Source organism: Macaca nemestrina, chromosome 2 (genome assembly GCF_043159975.1).
Source record: "Macaca nemestrina isolate mMacNem1 chromosome 2, mMacNem.hap1, whole genome shotgun sequence".
NCBI lineage: Eukaryota > Metazoa > Chordata > Mammalia > Primates > Cercopithecidae > Macaca > Macaca nemestrina.
In genome coordinates this window covers 23,860,114-23,882,804 of record NC_092126.1, presented here as the reverse complement: position 1 = coordinate 23,882,804, position 22,691 = coordinate 23,860,114, and the positions used below count along the sequence as shown (strand labels likewise).

The window sequence follows — 22,691 nt, the reverse complement described above, 5'->3', positions numbered from 1 at the left end:
CTAACGTAGTCACATTTTTTTTTTTAATAGATGAAAAAAATTTATCTGTCTGAAGTGGCACAATAGGTAATTTGAAGAGTGAGGATTCAAATCCAGATCTGTTCAAGTAGAAATTACATACTTGGACTTTTCATTACAGCTTATTTATCTCTTTGTAGCTTTGCCACAGCCTCTAGTCACAAAGGGCCAACTATTCTATGCTGTTACTGTTTTAATTAAACTAATCATTTCATTTTTAAGAGAAAACATGGCTAACCCAAGAGGTTTCTATGCCTCTGATCTTACTCTGATCTTTCCATTCATCCTCCACATTGCAGCTAGGGGAATTGATTTTAAAGGAGAATCTGAAGCATGTCACCTATTGCTCCTCCCACAACCCCAATCCTAGCTTGCAATAATCTTTAGTTTTTAAGATAAAGCTTAAAGACTTAGAAGTCTTTTGTAATGTAGCTCCTGACTACTTTCTACTCTTATCTCTTGCCACTTTCTCATATGACCTGAATGCTGGCCATTTGCAGTTTTGTTGAATAGCATTTCTCTGTCGTGGTCACACACTGTTTCCTACATACAATGGCCCATGCACTGTGCTAACTACTTTCCTATAGATTATATCATTTAAGCCTCACAACAATCCTGTTCGTAGATATGACCGTTCCTGTTTTAGAGATAAGGAAACTGAGACTCGGAGAGGTTCTACAACTTGCCCGCAGTCATACGACTGATAAGTGGGCTGAAATTCTCGATGCATGCAAATACCATATTTATGTCCAAAATGGTATGTCTCTGTTTTGCTGCCCTTATGCCATTTAGCAGCTGACACTGGAGTCTGGGAAACTGTAGGGCTATAGTGACTGACATGCAGTGATTTTTCGTGGTTTGTCATCTGTCCTCTTTGATGGGTCCAGAAACTTAATCATGTCAGACATGATTTACACATGTCAGAAAATTACTAAACAATCTTTGCTGGATGTTAAGTCCATGCAATCCTCTTTTTCATATTGAGAAATAATATATAGTTTGATTTTAGCTTAAATTCAAGATTTGTTTCATTTAAGTTTTCAAGTAATGGGTTGTGGGTCCAAAATTCCCAGACACGTTTGACCTATTCCAACGCCTTTCTTGCATAGTATTTCCAGTGGATGAAACAGTGCTGATTAAAGACTGGAGTCCTAGCATAGTGTCTTTCACATAAGAACTCTGGGATAAAGCTCAAGGGTTTTATTCTGACTGATATTTCCTAAGACCAAAGGCAAATCATAAAGTCTCCTTGTGCTTTGAGAGAATGAGATACCACTCAAAAGAGCTCAGGATCCAAACCAAAAGAAAAATGCACATATACAAAAGTGAACAGAATAGTATTCTTAAGGCTGGAGATTGAAAGAAAAATGAAAAATTTGAAATATACGTCAGACCACTGTTATCATCATCGAAGTCTTCTATTTTCTAAGCCAACAGTGGAATGTCTGCTCTTTTTTATAAATGAACGTTTGATTCAAAAGCAAACCTTAATGAATCTAATATAGTCTGATGTGGCTTGAACATCATGGTGTAGAAAAAAATGCAAAAATATTTCAGTTTCCGTGTACCTTTAATTAGACAATTGGCTATATAATAATGATGAGGTCTATTGCATGGTGTCTTTATAAACAATAAGATCGGTTGGGAAGGTATTTCCATTCATTTTGCACAGTGGAAAACTGAGGGGTGCTTTTCTTACTGTACGTAACTACTAAGGGAAAAGGTTAGTATTGAAATTTAGGCCCTCGAGTTACTATTCTAGAAATCACTTTTCCCACTTCCACGCTATGCTTTTCTAAGTGGAAAATTATTTTGTTGTTTTGAAATTTCTGGGTGACTAATAATGTGTTTCGACACAAATTCTAAGATCACTTCAATGATTTATCTGTTTTTCCAAAGATGTACTTAATTTAATGTCACATTGTATATTTATTATAGTCAATATGTTTCCCTGTATCTCTAGAAAAAAAAGCTCTTCAATATTTTATGTGTTTTATAAATATCATTTATGTTTTACTTGAATATCACATAGCAGCTCATTTAGTGTATTTTTAAATTTAATCACCTAGAGAAAGTAGATATGTTTCCCCTTTATGTGTTAAGATAATTATTTCATTGTAATTCACAATGATCGACTTGATGTGAAAAGTTGACTGGTTGTTTAAGTGGAATAATTTTGACATTTAACAGCTACAGTACACTTTCTTTATCCCAGAATAACATGTCAGAGATTAATTTTAAAACAAATTTCCCTAATAATAGGAATAATGAATGAACAATTGAATCATCTGCATTTACTTTGCTTTTTCACCCTTAAGAACAACTAGTGCAAAATTTAGACTATGCCACAACTGATGTAGTTTCAAAAGATTTATTCTTTGTCAATAAAGGCTCCAGTCCTACAGTACACTTGAAAATGTTATAAAAAAAGGTAAAAAGTTCAAACTACTGATACATGCTACCTTGGGGTGAATCTCAAAAATAGTATACTAAGAGAAAGATGCCAGTCATATAAGACCACATACTACAGCATTCCACTTTTGTTAAGTTTCAGAAAAGGCAAATCTAAAGGGACTGAAAGAAAGTCATTGCCAGAGGCTGGGCACAGGAATGGGGAGTAACTGTCAACGAGTCAAAGTTTCTTTAGGGATGATGGAAATGTTCTAAAATAAGATCATGATGATGGTTGCACGCCTCTGTAAATATACTAACAATCATCGAACTATACACTTAAAACAGGGGAATTTGATGGTATGTAAATTATATCTCAGTGAAGCTTTACAAAAATAGACGCAGGGCTACAAATAGCTTGAGTTAACTAAGACTGATTCTCAAAATAAAATAAAGTTTACATCATTTATGTATCAATACCATGTATGTTATTCTCCCAGATCGAATGGAGATACACCATAGGAGGAAGACATGGCCCTGACTCTGAAATTTGCAACCAAACTAAAAATACATATCAGCAAGCAGAAAACAGTATCCCATACACTGAATACTTCAAGCGTTAAGTGAACATGGAGTAAAATGGAATTATTATTTTTGAAACAACGTAAGTTACATTCTTCATTATTCTTTCCTAAGACAAATGCTAGCCAGCCAATAGAATTTTCATCATCGCTTGGTTGTCAACAGAGTTACTGCTCATTGCAAGCCTAGACTCGAAATTCTGCCAACATTTTCTGTTTGAAATCCTATGAAAAAAAGGGGTGTGCATATAATTTTTTATTCTCAGCATATAGTAAGGTATTGGACACATAGAACACACTCAATTTAAAACATTGTCAGTACAAATCAAGATGAATTCACAATCTCCAGTGAATCAAACAGGCATGTTCAGAAGCCACAATTAAATAAGGCAGAACACAGTGAGTACTTGGACAAAATTTTATCACAGCATTAAAAACAAAAACTCAAATTCATTCTGATGGTGCATGGGGATGCACAGAGGAAGTGATGTTTGAATTGGGCCTGGAAGGATGAGTAGAGTAAAAGGATTTGTAAAAGTTTTCAAAAATAGGATCTACTTCATGTTGGTACCCTTGAGATCCAAATCTAGAAATGGCAGATTGAAATTCTTCATTTTATTTCAAATGTCAAAATGTTCCAGAAAGATACATAATAAATATCAAGGTTAACCTAAGATCTTAGTTGTTTTGTAATTTAATATGATTGGATTGTGGAAAGAAAAGAATGTTTAGTTAAAATATGAGAAGAGAATAAAGTGGCCATATCTATTTTTTTATCTTCAGAAAAGTCTTCAGACCGTGGACAATGTACTTTTTGCCTATATTACGGAGAAAGGCGTTCCCTAGGTAAGTATCATTCTGTCTTTCAAAACCTTAAAAATATCAGAGGGGGCAGAGAAACAACTTTTTCTTCTGACATTCACCTTTAAAGCATTGAATAGATGCTTATTAGAGAACTTTTAGAAAATATACTTTCTTCTAACTCAGTGAGATAATGAGCTCACCAGTAAAGATCTAGGCCTGCTCACACTAAGATATAAGTGGTTTGGAAGATTGAAAACTATTTCTGCATCATATAATTAACTCTAAAATTATATAGGAACAAACGCCATGCCATACAATTTTTTAATATCTCTGTCCAAAATGTATAATTTGATTCTAATCATGAGGAAAGGCTAGGTGTGGTGGCTCATGCCTGTAACCCAGAGCAAAGGAGGCCAAAGTGGGTGAATTGCTTTAGGCCAGGAGTTTAGGGCTGCAGTGAGCTATGAGGTCACCACTGCACTCCAGCCTGGGCAACAGAGTGAGACCTTGTCTAAAAAAAATCATGAGGAAACATCAGTCAAACTTAAATTAAGGGACATTCCAAAATAATAATCAGCCTGTATTTCTTCTTTTTTTTCTGGTTATCTTCCCTTCTTTCCTCTTTTCCACAATTTTGTTTTTTTTTAATTATACTTTAAGTTCTAGGGTACATGTGCACAACATGCAGGTTTGTTACATCTGTATACATGTGCCATGTTGGTGTGCTGCACCCATTAACTCGTCATTTACATTAGGTATATCTCCTAATGCTATCCCTACCCCAGCCACCCACCCCACGACAGGCCCCGATGTGTGATGTTCTCCTTCCTGTGTCCAAGTGTTCTCATTGTTCAGTTCCCACCTATGAGTGAGAACATGCGGTGTTTGGTTTTCTGTTCTTGTGACAGTTTGCTGAGAATGATGGTTTCCAGCTTCATCCATGTCCCTGAAAAGGACATGAACTCATCCTTTTTTATGGCTGCATAGTACTCCACGGTGTATATGTGCCACATTTTCTTAATCCAGTCTATCATTGATGGGCACTTGGGGTGGTTCCAAGTCTTTGCTATTGTGAATAGTGCCACAATAAACATACGTGTGCATGTGTCTTTATAGCAGCATAATTTACAATCCTTTGGGTATATCCCCAGTAATGGGATGGCTGGGTCAAATGCTATTTCCAATTCTAGATCCTTGAGGAATCACCACACTGTCTTCCACAATAATCAGCCTGTGTTTCTTCAAGAAATATTTCTTCAATGGCATGAATGACAAAGAAAAACTGTGAAATGGTTCCAGACTAACATGAACCTGGAGGACATTATGCTAAGTGAAACAGGCCAGGCACAGAAAGAAAAACACTGGATGATCTCACCTGTATGTGGAATGGACAAAGCTGAAATCGAAGCAGTGTACGGTAGAATGGTGATAACTAAGGTCTGCAGTGGGGAGGGTAGGTAGAATGGGTAGATGTTTGTCAAAGGGTACATGATTTCAGTTAGACAGGACGTCTAAGTTCTGAAGATCTATTGCATAGCATGGTGACTATATTTAATAACTCACTGTATACTTTAATATTGCTAAAATGTTCTCACCACAAAAAGCGAAAAGGATATAGGTGATAGATATGTTAATTAGCTTGATTTAATCATTTAAAGATGTATAATGTGTCAAAACATAATTATGTACATGATAAATACATACAATTTTTATTTGTCCATTATACTCTAGTAAAGTTGGACAGGTGGTGGGAGGAAGAAGCAGACTAAAGAGATAAAAAGTAAATAAATAAAATGAATGATCCTGGCCTGGATCCCAGACCAGAAAATAAGATTGGTACAAAGGACAATTGGTGGTGGCCTCTCCCAGCCCTGTCTAGTGGAACGAAGCCTGTGAAAACCTCTTAGAGACAAGTCCTCTCTCCAGCCCTGGTCCTCACCTCAACTCCTCCTCCAAGGGAGTGGCAGGAAGGATAACTGGTAAAATGTAAAGAAAGTCTGAGGATTAGAAAATAGTATGCATCAATGTTAAACTTCCCAATTCTGATAATTGTGCTATGGTTTCCTAGGATAATTTCCTTAGTTTTAGAAGGTATTTAGAGTTTAAAGGGCATGAGGTTTATAACTTACTCTCAAATGGTTTGCAAATGGCATAATAATATGTATATAAGCAAACACACACATACAGAGAATGAGAAAAGAAATATGGTAAAATGTTAACAATTGGTGAATCCAGGTGAAGGGTATGGGAATTATTTGCACTATGACAACTTTTTGGTAAACCTGAGATTAAAACAAAATATAAAAAGAAATTTATAGGTCTGCCTTTGGAGCTCTTCCAAGAAAACATACAATTTACTTAACCTTGAAGACTTAGTGGTCCTTTGCCACCAATTTTATTTTTCCACTTCAACTCTTAGAAACAGAATCCAACTCAGAAAGTAAGCAGATTTTCAATAAAACAAGTAATAACAAATAGCTTTTGATTCATTAAAAAAGGGAGTCAGATTGATTTGCATACTTTTATTTTTTAGTAGTGATCACCAGGCTTATATTCCTGATATCAAAGGTTCTTAAAAAATCATAGAATGGGCATTCATTTCTTTTTTTGGGAGAACAAATAAGACTTAAGCATAGAATGATCGCTTCAAAGGAAATTTAAGAATGAGCATGTCGTGTGTAACCAGGAAAAGATAACATGAAAGAAATTCCCTATGTCTTGTCATAAATATTAAGTGGGATGAACCCATTGCAGATACCCGTTTCCCTGGAAACCCATTCAATTGAAATTGCTGCAAAAATTAACATGTATTATTTTTCCCTTAAAGGGCAGTAACTTCTTTTACTTACACAGTTTTGACCTTTAGTTTTATATCTTAGTCTTATTATAAGAATTTGTTTCCAGAACTAGGCAAACAAAGAGTTGAATATGTATCTTTTCATTAGTCCTGAGGCTTAACCAAAATAGTATGGCCTTTACAGCTGTACTAGATGTCTGAGGCAACTACGGGTGGTTGGGGTACAATCTGCCAGTCATAGAATATTCCAATCTAGACTAATAAACCATCAACCCACACATGATATTCTTACTCAAATGCCAAGTGACTTTATCATATAGACAATTGAGTTAAACAGTCACATATGCAGCACAGCTCAGTATTTTAAGAGGCAGTGCAGTTTAATAAAGCCAAGTCCCTTGTACAAGCCCATACTGACAAATGTCATGGGGATAGAGGTTCACAATATACAATAATCCTATGTCAGGTCAGTGCCATGGAGAATAGCTCTGGACCATGGAGGATTTCTGACTCTAATCTTACTTGAAAAGCTCAGCTGGTTCTGAATTTCTGGGACCCTGGCAGTGTGGATAGAGGCTCATATTTGTTCCAGTTCAATCAAGAAGGCTGAACTGGCCAAGACCTGAAAGACCAATCTGTAAATACAGCTCAAATAACTGGAGAGAGAAACCAGCCCTGTGCCAGGTCATAAGCACAGGTGATATGGTTCCCCCATGTATGTGCCTCCTAGTCTGCAATGCCACTATCAGAGGCTACCTTTGGCATGAGGTTGCAGCATCTCCGGGGGTACTCAAAACTCAAAGCCTCCCTGCCCTGGAGAGGTAAGGATGTAAGTCAGTACTGGTCACCAACAGTACTTCAGGGGAATAAGTTTTTTTATGGAAAATGAGAATTTTTCAGAAACTGAAAAGGAAGAAGCCTAGACTTAGTAGAGAACTGAAAATGGGTTTGGATAGCCCGAAGACTCCTATGTGCCTGGGAAAAAGATGTCCTCAAGGGAAGTAAGGACACTGAAAGAGATGGTTTAAGGCAACTGATTTCCCAACTTACCCTGGGACTGATACTATGTTTTCATGATGATCATATCTTGTTTTAGGGGGCTGGTAATGATTTAATATATTTTTCCTTGCCTTCCCCACAAGCGGAAATACGATTATCATATTGGAGGACCACTTTAAAAACGGAGTACAGATTCATCTCTTTGATTTCTTTGTGGTCAGTTAATCTCTGACTACGTTCTTTGTTGGAGAGAATTATTGATTTAGCCAAGGTTAAATAGCTGGTGAGTGTCAAAGCCAAGAACCAGTGGTCATCTGTCCTAAACATTCTCCTATGTGTTTACTAAGTGCTGGGCAACATCCCTAAGATACCATGCAGCAGGCCAGCTGTGTAAGGTGAGGCCTTTGGGGATGTCTTGATAGCCTATGATCATTACGCCATTCACACATTTGTCTAGATTTGGCTGGAAACTCTTTGTAGTTTAAACCTATGCTCAGGGTCAGCCCTTGACAAACAATGAGATAGGTGACGTTTGTCTTTAGAGCCTTGACAATGAAGTGAGTGCTGCTCACACCCTGACAAGCTGCACAGTGTTACTTGTTACTTGGCAGTCCTGTTCCTTATTATTATTATTTTCTTTCTCTCTTATCCCTTGCTATCCTTACCCTGTTCATGGCCTCCTTCTAGTTCCATTCTTTCCATTGTCTTTATTGGACCCTGGCAAAAGTAAAAGGAATCTTATCCAATTCACCCATTTGGAGAAGGTAATGACTTGATAAGATATTCAGCCAGTAAGTCTGCATTTTGAAAGACAACAATAGGAGGGCAGTGATAGAATTATAAGCGTTCAGGGCAACTTGTAGAAGATGTCCTGGGGAAGGGAAAGACTTTGAATTCCAGTGATCACCTACGATGTCTTTGTAAGGCTGACCCTCCCAACAATACCTTTCCACCTTCTATGCTAGGTACATCAGCCATCCACTTGTATCTGATTTTGTCTGAAAACTACTTGTTGGAAGAGTCACGGGATTTGGCTATTGCATCTCTTCTGTCTGCGTCCATAATATTCCTGGCTTTAGAAACTTCAATCCTGTCAGTCACAATTTAGTGGTTATTCTTACATGGGCATGCTACATTCCTAATGTCCAACGTGGTTCTCATAGTCTTTCTGGCTCACTGTAAGAAAAATAACTCCCATGTAGTGAGCACCCACTGTGTCCCATGATATCATCGAAGAGCTTGTTTCTTTCCACAGTGCTATGAGGCAGGGTCCACATTTGACAGATGAGAAAACTGAGGCTCAAACAAACTAAGCGACTTGCCCAAGTTTCAACGGCTGGTAAGTGGCAGCACCAGAATATGACCTCGGACTGTATAAGTAGATACATGCTGACCCCTACTGCTCCCATCATGGCAGGTCTGACCGCCCTGCAATCTTTACCTGACAGTAGAGCAGTATTTCCTCTACAGTTTCAAATTCTTTCCTTTAGGTCTGGAATGTTCTTACCCTTTAGAGTTACAGGGGATTATAACAGTAGAGAGCTCTGACCCTGGGGCCAGATTGCCTGAGTTAGAATTCCAGTTCAGCTACTGCATTTTCCCCTTGATTTCTTATTTAAAGTTTTAAATTTTAAAAGAGTCTGAAAAAAAAATACTTTAGTTGTTGCTATGGACTTTTTTTTTTTTCAACTGTTTATGCCTCTACTAGAGCTGTGCACAGGATGTTTTGTTTTGCTTCCCTTCATTTATATAGTTCAATGTATTTCAAGGTCAGAAAGGGTGGCAAAAACTGGAGGAGGTGGGCACAAGGCTAAGAGGTGTGTTTATATTCTAAGAAGAGTTATCATTGTTTAGTCTCTCCTAAGTGCCAGGCACTATGTTGGGTGCTTTATACATATTATTTTTCATCTTTTTTTCTTTTCTTTTTTTTTGAGACAGAGTCTTGCTCTGTTACCCAGGCTGGAGTGCAATGGCGCTATCTCAGCTCACTGCAACCTCTGCCTCCTGGGTTCAAGCGCTCCTCCTGCCTCAGTCTCCTGAGTAGCTGGGATTACAGGCACATGCCACCATCCCCAGCTAATTTTGTTTTGTATTTTTAATAGAGACAGGGTTTCATCATGTTGGCCAGGCTGGTCTTGAACTCCTGACCTCCAGTGATCTACCTGCCTCGGCCTCCCAAAGTGTTGGGATTACAGGTGTGAGCCACCACACCTGGCCTTTTTTTTTTATTTAAAAAAATTAAATCCTTCATTGAAATATCTTCCATCTTTACAACAAATCTGAAAGCTCGCTATTATTCCCGTTTAAAACTAAATGGACTGAGGGTTACAGAGGTTAAAAAATTTTCCCTGAGCTGATGATTTAAAGAGCAAGAAATCAACTTACGCCTAACTGTGAAGCGTATGATCGTAACATTAAACAAATTATGCACATCATTATTCATTAATACATTCATTAATATTTATTAATACATTCTTGTAAAGATTTTTGAATGCAGTTGCATATGGAGTTAATCCTTCTTATTCCACCCTTTTCTTTTTTAAGGTATCTACTGAAACAAGTTTGATGTATATCTGGGAACTTTTTTCTGTGCACATTTGTAAACACACAATTATATAGACTTTTAATGCTATAAGTGGGATTACACTATTCTTAATGCATGCTTACTTTCATTAAGCATTCCTGAAATCATTTCTTTTAAAAAAGTCTGTTTTTAATTTTTCTAGTGAATGCTTTGGATATACCACAATTTATTGGAACATTCCCCAGTGGACAGACATATATATTGCTTCCAGTTTATCAGTAACAAAAACAAAGATGCAAAGAACACTTTTGAACAGACTTGTGCCCTGTGTGAGTATTTCCCTGGGACAGAGTATGATGAGAGGTATGGTTGGGTACATCTGCATCTTTCGGCATGACAGACACTGTTCAGTTGGCCTTGGAAAGCGTGGGGTGGTCTATCCCCTGCTCCATGCTGCATCTCTGAAAACTGAAGTTAGATGAACCAGGGCCTTGGATTTCTGATAGCTACTTCCCTTTGACATTGCTGTTTCCAGTTTTTTGTTTTTAATTCCCTCCCATCTCGCAGGTAGCTTTTTTTCCCCTTGATCTTCTATTTCTGTCTGCCCCAGTATACTTATGGGGTACTCGTCCCTGCCTTTGAAGTATCAAATCACACAGCTATCTGACATATGCCAAAAATGGAGAGACAGCCATTGTTCTCATGTTGATTGCTAAGGTTCCCAGAGTGCCCTTGAGGTATATGAATCACTGGCACTCTCAGTTGGGACTGCAGATCCTGATGTATGATGAGTGGGGCAGAGTGGAGAGCAGAGATGGATGGAGCAGATGATAGTACTGGCGGAAGGGCACAAGCTTTTCAATCCTCCACCTTCTAAAATACTTATTCACCTGGAGATGTCCTTGTATTTTACTTAAGGACAAAGATAGCAATCATCTGCTGAAAATGTGAATGTCTAACATGAAAGATTATAATGCACACAATGACTTGCATTTATGTCTCCAACTTTTAAGACACTTTGTTATTTTGGTAAATGAGAATGGTATATCATTTGAAATTGTCATCACTGATTTGATTCATTTTTTTTCTTTATGAAGAGCACGAGTTAATAGTTTTCCCCTTTGCTGACATAAGATACTGTTTTAAAAATTACTTTAACTTGTCTAAATCTTGAGGTCTGGTTTCATAAATTATGATACATCTATAAGTAAGAACAATCTATAGCCAATGAAAGTCAGGACTCAGAATATTTAATGACATGGGAAAATGTTCATGATATATTGTTAGGCATTAAAAGCTGGTTAAAATGGTATGCCTAGTCTGATCCCAGGTTTATAAAAAATACACATGCACAGAGAAAAGACTGAAATATAATAACAATGTACAGTGCCTACCCTTGGGGGATAGAACTTCAACTGATTTGAAACCATTTGCAATTTAAAAAATTTGTAGACTTTTTTTTTTTTCTACCATGAACATATAGGCTTTTATAATGGGAGGAAATAACTTGTTCTTAAAATTATTTTAACTCATTCCCTCTTGCCTTCCTGGGTATTCCAGAATCAGTTTTGAAAATGTTAAGCACAGAGACATTTCCGTGAGATCACTGATGACTGCTCTCCTTTATTCTGAGTCCACCAGGGAGGTGGGTGAGTCCTGCCTTGTTTCTCCCCTTGGGTTTCACGGTTTCAGGAAGGTCCGTGATTGACATAAAAGTATAGAGGCCTGACTGCCTGGGTTCAGCAGGGCTGGTTAGGTCCAGCTCCAGGGATCCACGCATCTGTCTAGAACCCATCCTGTGGGAGGTGGGACCCTGTGGTTCCCAGTGAGAAGTACAGTAGGGCATGAGAGGGTAGAGGGGAGAAGCCTTGTAAGAATTCAGGGGAGGATCAAGGCCTCAGTCAAACAGCGTGGGGTTCTCAGAAGGGCTCAAGTCCCAGGGTGATCTGTTATTAGGCAGTGACTAAGCAGACCTTCCAGTTGGCGACTGAGATAAGCCAGGCCCAAAGAAAGGCCCAACCAAGAATGGAGGGACTCAAGTGGCTCCCCACGTGCACTCAAGGAAGGGGAAAAAAAAATGCACATTTCCTAAGTGCCCACCAGGTGGCAGACCCTTTCCTGTGCTACGAGTTTAAGAGTATTCTCAAGCACATCATGATACCCAGGTATTAAGAACCTGCACTGGGTTGGCAAGAAAATAGAAGGCTGGGCCCCTCTCTAGAGATTCAGTAATCTGGGTGGGGCCTGAGATTCTTATTTCTACAAAGCTCCAGGTTCTCCTAGTGCCACTGGTTGGTACTCCTACACTTTCAGTAGCACTGGATATATCATCTCAGACTGGGAAGGCAGGAGGAGGACAAGGAGTAGGATGTGGTCCTTATGGCTGAGCAATCAGTTCAAATTGTGATTAAAGTGCCAAGGAAGTGTGGCATGGAACGAGCGGGTGTGGGTGGGTGGGGTGAGTTGCAGAAGGGAACGGGTCACTTGCTCCTGGTTAAAATAGCCTCTGATACTCCAGCAGATTCAACTTGTGGGCTCTGCAACAGAATGTAAGGGCTTCAGAGCTCTCATTCTAATTAAATGTGGTACCAATTAATTCACTTAGGATGCCTATAGCAGACAGAAGCATAGGTATATGCAGGTTAAAATAAAAGCAGTAAGGCTGGGCACAGTGGCTCAAGCCTGTAATCCCACCACTTTGGGAGGCCGAGGTGGGTGGATCAGCTGAGGTCAGGAGTTTGAGACCTGCCTGGCCAACATGGCGAAATCCTGTCTCTACTAAAAATACCAAAATTAGCTGGGCATGGTGGTACATGCTTGTAATCTCAGCTACTCAGGAGGCTGAGGCAGGAGAATTGTTTGAACCTGGGAGGTAGAGGTTGCAGTGAGCCAAGATTGCGCCACTGCACTCCATCCTGGGCAACAGAGCAAGACTCCGTCTCAAAAAAAAAAAAAAAAAAAAAAAAAAAAAAAAAGCAGTATTCAGAACAAAATGACAAACAAAATCTTAGATAGCTACCAAAAACCCCTAAAGAAACAATATTTAAGAGTACTACAAACATAAATCAGTGATTCCCAAACTATTTGAAGTGAAAGCCTATTTTAAAAATCTGGTCCATTGTGGAGCAATATATGGTTCTACTGCACAAGACTTTTACGTAGTTCAAGCCACACGTGACTGACCAGGCAAGTTTGACAACATCCAATTGTCTATATCCTGTTCAGTGAGACGAATTCACTGATCATGCATTTGGATGCATTTGGATGCCAGTGGCAACGTCAAACTGCTATAAAAGTTCCTAAAGCTTACTCTCAGTTTCTGTATTTGCATCAATAGAAATGGTAATAACCACTTCACAGAAAGGGCCCAGTCCCCAAACCACGCTTAGAAGTGCACTGCTCTAGCCTGGCTAGGTGACTGATCTGGCAGATGGGCTCACTGCATAGCTTCAAGGAGTCAATTTGTTCTTTGGATCCTGTTGTGCAGAATTAACTTTTGTATCCTCAGGACTATTTTGTTCGTATCATTTCTACATGGGGTCCTTGGAATAGGGCTAGTTGGATGTTCTTTTGGCCCTGCTGCCATTTTCTTATGCTTGGACATCAAGGACAATATCCTGTATACAGGCACTCAATAAACACAGATGAGTGAATGCATGGATTACTAGCCCAAGACTGAGATGTCAAGCGTGGGATAGACAGCCATCTAGGAAATAAATGCTCAACATGGATGAACATCAAAATAGAACTCTCTTCATAGTAACTATACAGAGCTGACAAGCAGAGCAGATGGAGAACCAGCTCTATAAGGAAAGACTGTATAATCTTGTTGCTGTCCTGGACTCACTGCTGCCTCACTCAATACATGTGCCCATTCTGAATGAATGATATTTAGTTTATAAGTTTCTTGGACCATGATAACATAGGTTTCCTGGTGGCATTTTCATGCTGAACCAAGGCATTGCCTCATGACTATGTCAAGGTGAACCCTGGTGGTTACTCTGGAAAACATGGGAGACTTATTTTAGTTGTTTTCCTGTTAATATTAGAATCTTGAGGAAGGACTTTAATAATTTAATTATATTCTCTTATTACATCTCTGACTTTCAGTGAAAAAGAGTTGAATGAATGCAAAATGAATTATCCACTCTAACCTCCCTGAAACCTCATGCCCCACCCCACATCCATCTGAAAGTCTCCTCTTGCTTCATTCCTTACCAGGCTCACAGCATGATTCAAGGTATTTTTATGACTTAATGATGCATAGCTAATAATAATGATGACAACAATAATGACAGCTGCTATTCAGAGAGCACTATAAGTCAGGTACGTTGCTAAATGCTTAAATACATCATCTTATTTAATTGTATTAATCTTATAAGTTTGGTCAAGCACAGAAAGTAGAAAGGCTAGGATTCTAGCTCAAATAGATCAGTCTCAAATATTTGTGGTCTTAACCACTCTACTAAGCATCTTGTATCCAAACAGAGACTGTTTCCTTTTGCTTTTAAGATGGCCAACAAACTGAAATGTGTGGTGTTGGAAACTAGATATGTAAGGCCAAGGTTTATTTTAAATGATAGAGACATAGATGGACTCTATGAATAAATAAGTGAATGAATATGGGTATCAATTGTGAGTGAATTAAATTGGGTTTATGACATTATTAGATCACAAGGATGCTAGAGTTCTCTGTTGGCATTTCACTGTAAACTGACATGGTTTTAGTGCCAGCCCATATAATTTGGAGATACAATCTGGTCACATTTGCTAAGACTAAATCTCAATTGTATTGCAAACAAATGTATTTTGTGCATGCACACACGTGCACGCGCGCACACACACACGTCCTACATCCTGACTCCTTTGAAAAACTTTATTTTGCTTTTTTTCTAAATAGCCCTTTCAATTTCTCAGATCTCCTCAATTATATATACAAGGGAGTCCAAATAGAAACCTTTCCAAAGGGACATGTATAGTTTTGACTGCCCTCAAATCAGAGCTCATAACACTATTTCACTATTACTTTTGATTAACTCTATTTCCAACTGAAACACTCCATTTCCCAGGTAAACTGGTAGTTCCTAGGAGCTTTCAAAGTATTTTCAGAAAACCTAAAAGACCAGTTCTTTTGTATGAAGGATAAATATAATCATGTGTATATGTTCAAAGTAGAACAGCTGTGTAAGTCCTTCAGGGCTTGTAAATGGGAGTCTTTGTAAACTTTCATTATTATATGTTGGTATATGATTATGAGATTTTCAAAACACAATTTTAAACTTTACCATGAGTCACAATCCATAAAGAAAAACTAAATAGACCCTCCTTTAAAAAAAAAAAAAAAAAAGCCCACTAAGCTGAAAAAGAATGGGAAATTAAATGAACTTAGGCATTTAAAGATACAAATTGGTCTCTTGGACATTGAAAGACACAAATTGATTTAAGAAGCAAAGATTTTGGGGAGCCCTAAGACAATAAAGCGATCAGGACGAAGACATCTGTCAGGGCGGAGGCGACCTAAGGTAAAGAACAGTTAAATCTAATGCAATCAGGAACTTAGGCCAGTTTAATGTTTTTTTTTGCCTTATGAGGTGACAACCTCCTAACACCATAATCTCTCCTTTCAGGATGATGACACAAGGATTTAATGAGTAGAGGACAACAACTTAAAACCTCTCATTTGAGCATGACTTGTCTAGGTTAAAGGTGGGCATTGAGATCCCATTAGCTACTGGCACAATTGCGAAAAGAAATGTACATATGCACAGACACACTTTAAAGCAAGACGTCATAAAAATACAGCGATGCCTGTTTCAACTCAGACCCAAAAATGGAATTAAAGCCAAAACTAACCCCTCTACTAATTAGAGAAGTAAAAATGTCGTCACCCCAAGTGTCCCAGCACAACGTGAATCCAAAACAAGCTGCTTTCTTTGGATTCCACTTATTTATTTACTTTAAAAAGAATATTTGAAGAAAATGACGCCCAGTAAAAGAACAGTTGGAGAAAACATGGGACGCCATACATTGGAAGAGAAATGGAGACGGAGTACACAGTTACAACACGGTTTTTTTTTTTTTTTCTTGTTGTAACACATGATAATGGGCTAATAAAAATCTGGTTACCTTTACATTTCTTCTCCTCCGTTTGGAAGGTCTGGGCACTCGAGACACTCTGGTCGTTCACATCATCATGGTCCAGATGGAATATTGAGCTAGTCCAAGTGGCCTGGATGAGATGTGGCGACGACTGTTCATTTTTCAATGTGTTGCGCCTCTCTGAATGGCTCTTCCTATGTAGACAGGCTTCAGACATTCCTACTAGCTTCCAGTCGTGTTCTCGGTCTGGACAGTGCTTCGGTTTGTCCCAGGCTGTAAGGCCATTTTCTAAAGGGTTGAAAAACACGAGATGACGAGCTGTTGGCATTGTCAAGATTTTGCTGAGATGCAGAGTTTTGGAAGGCAAGTTGTGTCTCAATTCTTTTGGGGCTTACAGGATTCACACGCCACTTGACGGTAGTGATAAGATGCAGAATTTGTCAGCCTTGGGCATTTAGCCACTGCAGTTGGATTGCCTGTCGGAGTAATCAACACATTCCCCCTTATTTTAAATGCCTAGAAAGACATTAGTTCTCGCATGGCAAGGCTGTACTTTCGCCAGTCCCACTTCCACAGCAATGGCCCAGGAGCAAGTTTACACACCAATTTATGTTACTGCTTAGATGACCATTTGAGGTCTTGAGGGTCAGGGCTGGCCGTGAACACTTTTCAGATCCTTAGGACATAAAACACCCAGGATTCAGCCTTGTTTGACTTGGGTTTTATCACAAGCTGACCTGAGGGACACCCTGTTACTTAAATGGGACGTGCTCACGTGGCCACACCGAGAGTGGCAACTCTGTTTTTACCACCTTCTACCTCTGATGGCCTACAAAAAGAAAAAAAAAAAAAAAAAAAAAAAGAAGGGGATCTTACAAATAGAAGTTTTGTAAAGGGCTTCAATATAGTCCCAAGTTGGCAATAAGAACCGATGAAGGAAAGCAGATAGTGCTTTAGCTGTGGGACAAATTAAGAGCCCTAATGATAGAATGATGAACTTAAAGTCTTTGGTTGGAGTGCAGCTGGTTAATTATTTATGTATATTATATATATATTTTCTATTCAATTTATAGGGACTTGAGGGTTTGGCTTATAGAAAATGGGAAAAAATGTAATGATATGATGAAAAATTTCTGACACTAACCTTCCCCGGTGGCAAATTTTACTTCCTTAAATATCTTTACTGTACATGGATATAGAGAGCAAAAATGAGCAAGCTAATATACACACACACACACACACACATATTTGTATGCATGTTGTACACATTAAAAAAACATAATCCATCTGGTCATCCATATTTTCAGAAATTCTTAAGTTACTGTTTGTCAAAATTAGAAAAAATATAACATAAATATGTCAGTCCTCCTTTTCAGAGTTTATATGGTCTCTTTAAAGTGATCATAATTCACAAATTTATATGTGAATTTTTTTTAACACTGAAATTACCAGAAGACCATGGATACCCATATCCCTGGGGCTTAGAGAGACATGTCTATCCTGACCTGTGCATAGCACAGTGAATTTTAAGCTGACTTTCAAATATTTAAAGTGAATTTGAAATTATTTAACATGAGGGTTAAAAATGCTTTAGGTTTTCATAAGCACCCTCTCGAAAGCTACCAGATGTCTTCAGCTAATGTTGGTTAGGATGGTTTCTCTAAAAGTGTAAATTACTCAGTCACTTTGGAAAGTTGCATTTACCCTGCTGGGTTTTCATGTTACTACGAGAAAATTCCAATGCCCATGCACACTGTATTCCTACTCCAGGAGAAAACCATAAACAATAGTAACAAAGTAATCATCAACACATGATTCCTTTGTCATAGTAAATGGAAATGCTGTGGCTTGAAATAGCTTAATTTGGCCAATAAGCAATAAGTCTCCTTTTAAAAATTGTACACGGTGCTAACTTTTGGGTGTAACATTTGATCTTATTCAGAGAAGAGCTCTGAAAATTCATTCTATGCAAAGGGCTGTGCTAAGCATTGTATGGGGTACATTATATAAACATAGATTCTTCCTTTTCAGAGTTTACATGGCATTATTCATTGCATGGTAAATCAAAAAGCTGTGGACTTCTACCACTTTCGACTGTGCTAGCTACTGGTGCAATTACAGGCACTTATTCTCACTATCCATTAAAAGGCAACAACAGATTGAGATCTTGAAAGATTGTATTGCATTTCGAGCTAAACATATCCATGTGTAACTCATTCAAGTACCATTATCCATAAGGGCTTGAGGTTTTCATGTGCTAAATATAAAGTTACTGAGGGCAGGGGTTAATTCTGGGCCCAACGAGATTGATATTATTTCCACAGACATGAAAAGTCTTCTCACCATGCATGTTTTTATGGAGCCTGCTTTATTTTCAGAGACTCTAAATCCTCAGCAAATTGCATCTCGCAAAGCTTAATGTAAATAATGTTAAAGTTCTCAAACTATTTGAAAAAGGCTTTAAGATTTGATTTTTCCATAGAAATTCCTAAAATTTGGTATTAATTCCCTTGACCCCACAGAAATTAAGAAATACAGCCAAACTGGGTAGTCATCACTCCCTAGGGAAACAAGGCTTGGCTGAGAGATGCTGAAAGGGGCTCCACTCCAAGAGGACATTTCCCCTTAAAGCACAGCCTATTAAAGCTTGCTTAGCATGTCCCTTGGGTCAGCAAGAAGGGGGTTTCTTGTAAGCAAGGAAGGCTACACTTGGGGTGAGGCAAGGGATAGGATTGCTTTCCATTTTCCAAAGAAAAGCAGCCGAGATGGTTTGGGAAAAGGGCTTCATTCATGGGAGGCATTTACAAGCTCATAATTACTGTCTGTAATTACATTCGCAATAATGATATTCAGTTGCTTAATTGGCAGGTTTATTGGTTGGGGCACTGCTGGGAAACCTGGAGACTGAGAAGTCCCGATTGGGTCATGAGAAAGCTCAAGAGGAATTTATTTAAGGAGGATTCTTGATTTTTATCCTAGCAAGAACAGCGGGGCAACATGTAATCCCTATTCCATTCCCAAGGAGGGATGAGACACCCATGACACTGGGGTCCTGAAATTCTACCTACTGGATATACTGTTGTTGGTGAGACCTACAAGTTACCTCCACATACCTGTGGTTGGCAATGATGGTCTTTAGTAATTTCCTATGTCTAACGCCTATCTCCTTTTGTTCCTTCAAAACTCACACAAATGGGATATTTCTTTTTAGGAAGATTAACATCCCAAAAGGTTAAGTCAGTGATTCTCAAACTTTGATGTGTATCAGAATCATCTGAGGTGCTACTAAACAACACTGAAGACCAGACTTTTTGAAGTTGGATAGGGTGAGGGCATGCATAGAGCTATCAAGTTCTCCAGGTGATTGCGATAGCCAACAGAGTTTGAGATCCACAGGGTTAAGATAAATTTAAGGTAAGAAAATAAATTAGTGACAGGTTTTGAATAAGTCTGTGGTTTCCTCACACTCCAGTGTTTTACACAACCTCAGAGTAAATTTTCATTATCATTCAAAAATTCATCCATTGTTTTGAGGTCTACTGAGTGAAGCCTTAAAAGTTAGGTGTTAATTAGATATTGTAGATTGCAGGTATGGATGTAAATAAGTATTTACTCAAAAAGCCTGTTGTCACTATGGAAAACAGTGTGGAGATTCCTTAATGAACTAAAAGTAGGTCTACCGTTTGATCCACCAATCCCACTGCTAGGTATCTACCCAGAGAAAAAGAAGTCATTATATGAAAAAGACATTAGAACACACATTTATAACAGCACAAATTGCAATTGCAAAAATACAGAACCAGCCCAAAAAATGCCCATCAATCAACTCATGGATAAAGAGAATGTGATATATATATTTTTTTATATATATATATGGAATACTACTCAGACATAAAACAGAATGAAATAATGACATTCATAGCAACCTGGATGGAAGTGGAGACTATTATTCTAAGTGAAGTAACTCAGGAATGGAAAACCAAACATCATATGTGTTCACTCACATATGGGTACTAAGCTATGAGGATGCAAAGACATAAGAATGATACATTGGACTTTGGGGACTTCAGAAAGGGTCAGGGTGGTAAGAGATAAAAGACTACACACTGGGTACAGTGTACACTGCTCGGGCGATGGGTGCACCAAAATCTCAGAAATCACCACAGAAGAACTTATTCATGAAACCAAACACCACATGTTCCCAAAAAACCTATTGAAATAAATAAAAAATTAAAAATAAAAGCCTGTTGTTCTGAGCATTATCTGGGACACAATGCACACAGTAGTAGAAGTAATTTTTTTTTAAAAAGGGAGCAGTCTAGAAATGATCATATTTTGTTATTCACATAAATCATGAACCGTTTACTCTTAATGAATCCCAGTTAACATATGACTTTCAATACTTCCCATTCTAGATATCAACACAATTAACCAATGTAATTAGTTATGATGAATTAAAAATAAGTAGAACAAAAGAAAATAATAACTAGATAGGGACGTGTGAACTCCTTTGGTTTGTGTGTCTCAAGGGAGTTTAGACTTGAATGATTAGGTTTGCATTCGATGACCATCATTCTGATGGCTTTGATTGACACAACACTGATCCAAAGGGTTCTTTTGCAAAAGAGAAACAAACATAAATTTCATTAACATAACTACTTACATCCTATCTCTGGAAATTTCATTAAAGATGATAGAAAATAAATCTGTCCATCAAAAAAGGAGAATTAGATTAAAATATTCAAGTATTTCAGGACACAAGAGCGAGCTGATACCTTAGAAAAGAGCTAAAGCAAAGGAAATAGGATTATGACAAAGTGGTCAGAAAGGGTAAGCTGTGTAGGCTGGGATTTCATGGCACTCATTGCAAGAGTTTAGCTTGCATTAAAAGGCCATTCATATTAGGTACTGAGACTGACGGCAAACCATATTCTGCATTAGGGGTGTGTGTGTAAAACGTGCTTTGTAAACCCAGAGAGTGTGTAGAATTATCATTGTGTAGCATCAGACTATTAGATAGGAAGCCTCTAATTTCCATTTTAGTTTTTTTACTTCCACCCATAAGGTTTAGCCTTGCTGAATTCTCACAGTATAGACGCCTCAACTGATGTTTTTTAGAATCATGCAGGACAGGAGAGTAATGTTTGGTTGAGCATTTACTATGATCCAGGAACTGAGCTAGACACTTTATCTTCACAAACATCCAGGGAACATATACTTCTTGATTGACAAGGAACCTAAAATTAAGAGAAGCACTTCACCTGCTCTTCTTTGCCTTTTGTGCTATTAACTGATATGTTCTCCTTATTGCCCTTAGTTTGATGCGTAGTAAATGACCTATTAATAGCTATTGTTTTATGTGTGCTTCGAAAGTTCTTTAGAAATTGTACTTACTACCTCATTTAATTTTCCCATTACTCATTTATATTCATAACAAGTCTCCTTGCTTTTGCTCTCAGCCACTTACAATCCACTTTCCACAGAGCAGCCAGAGTGAGCATTTAAAAGTATAAATAAGAGTGTATTTCTCTGGTGCTTGAAATAATCTGATGACTTCCCATCAATATTAGAATAAAATCTTCAGGCCTTACAGTGGCCTCAAGGCCCCACTGAGCCTCCCTCTGGCTGAGCTCCTCACCCATGGCTCTGCCCCCTTCTCTCTATCCTCCAGCCACATGGGCTGCCTCTAACATGGGAAGCCCATTCCCACCGCAGCATCTTGCAGAAGCTCTTTCCTATGCCTGGAGTGACCCTGTCCAAATCCTTATATCACCAGCTCCCTGTCATTGAGGTTTGAGAGAGAGCTTTCCTGACCAGCTCCCCAACCATTTTCTCTCTATCATTTTACTTTAGGTTCTTCATCATACTTGTCACCAACGGGAACTATTTTGTCTGTCCTCACTGGAAATGTAAGCACGACAGAAACAGGGATGAGCACTGTTGTGGTCATTACTGTGTCTCTAGCACTTGCAAAAGAGCCTTATGAATAATAGGTGTTTGGCAAATTTGTATGGGGGTGGGGATATGGATAGAATTATCATCCCTATTTTACATGTGTGGAGTTTAAAAAGTGACATGGATGTACATGATGGACCTGGACTCAAACCCAGGTCTTCTGACTCTAAAACCTGATCTGACCTTCTATAGTTCAGTTAAAGTTGCTTCTGGTTGCCAAGGACTGTAAACTTTGACCTAGTCCAGAAGCCATTTGAAGGAATGGCTCATCCCTTATATTTCTTGGTAGCCTCATGAGAGGTGGTCATTAGAGAGGCAAAAAATAATAATAATAATAATAAATAAGTTGCTTCTGGAACTTTAGAGATGTGGGTTTTCTGTAAAATGGGAATATACTATTGTTTTGATGACCAAACAGGTTTATATATTAAAAGTTCTTAGAACAGTGTCCTGCACATTGTAAGCATGCACTAAGTGTAAGTTCTTCACTTATGTATCCACATGACTTTTTCTTCCCTTGCCT

The 22,691-nt window shown here is 38.3% G+C and overlaps 1 protein-coding gene and 1 long non-coding RNA gene across 24 annotated transcripts in view; one reads left to right on the top strand and one right to left on the bottom strand.

Moving 5' to 3' along the window:
* LOC139361856 (uncharacterized) overlaps nucleotides 1–16,203 on the top strand; it is a 59,972-nt gene extending 43,769 nt beyond the window's left edge. For 2 of the 7 annotated variants that reach the window (XR_011619626.1, XR_011619630.1), the window contains 8 exons: nucleotides 2,910–3,073; nucleotides 3,774–3,836; nucleotides 4,985–5,247; nucleotides 8,846–8,929; nucleotides 10,317–10,443; nucleotides 11,675–11,759; nucleotides 14,336–14,440; nucleotides 15,742–16,203. This is a non-coding gene — a long non-coding RNA (uncharacterized lncRNA). Of the gene's footprint in view, nucleotides 1–2,909; nucleotides 3,074–3,773; nucleotides 3,837–4,984; nucleotides 5,248–8,845; nucleotides 8,930–10,316; nucleotides 10,444–11,674; nucleotides 11,764–14,335; nucleotides 14,441–15,741 lie in introns of all 7 variants that reach the window. The other 5 variants (XR_011619627.1, XR_011619629.1, XR_011619628.1 and 2 more) reach the window with 5 other exon arrangements.
* The window catches only part of LOC105488927 (thyroid hormone receptor beta), a 381,615-nt gene that overhangs the window by 57,124 nt on the left and 301,800 nt on the right, over nucleotides 1–22,691 (bottom strand). For all 17 annotated transcript variants that reach the window (XM_071090815.1, XM_011753445.2, XM_071090812.1 and 14 more), the window contains one exon: nucleotides 16,241–16,501. In XM_071090815.1, coding sequence (XP_070946916.1) covers nucleotides 16,241–16,501 — 261 coding nt within the window. The remainder of the gene's footprint in view (nucleotides 1–16,240; nucleotides 16,502–22,691) is intronic.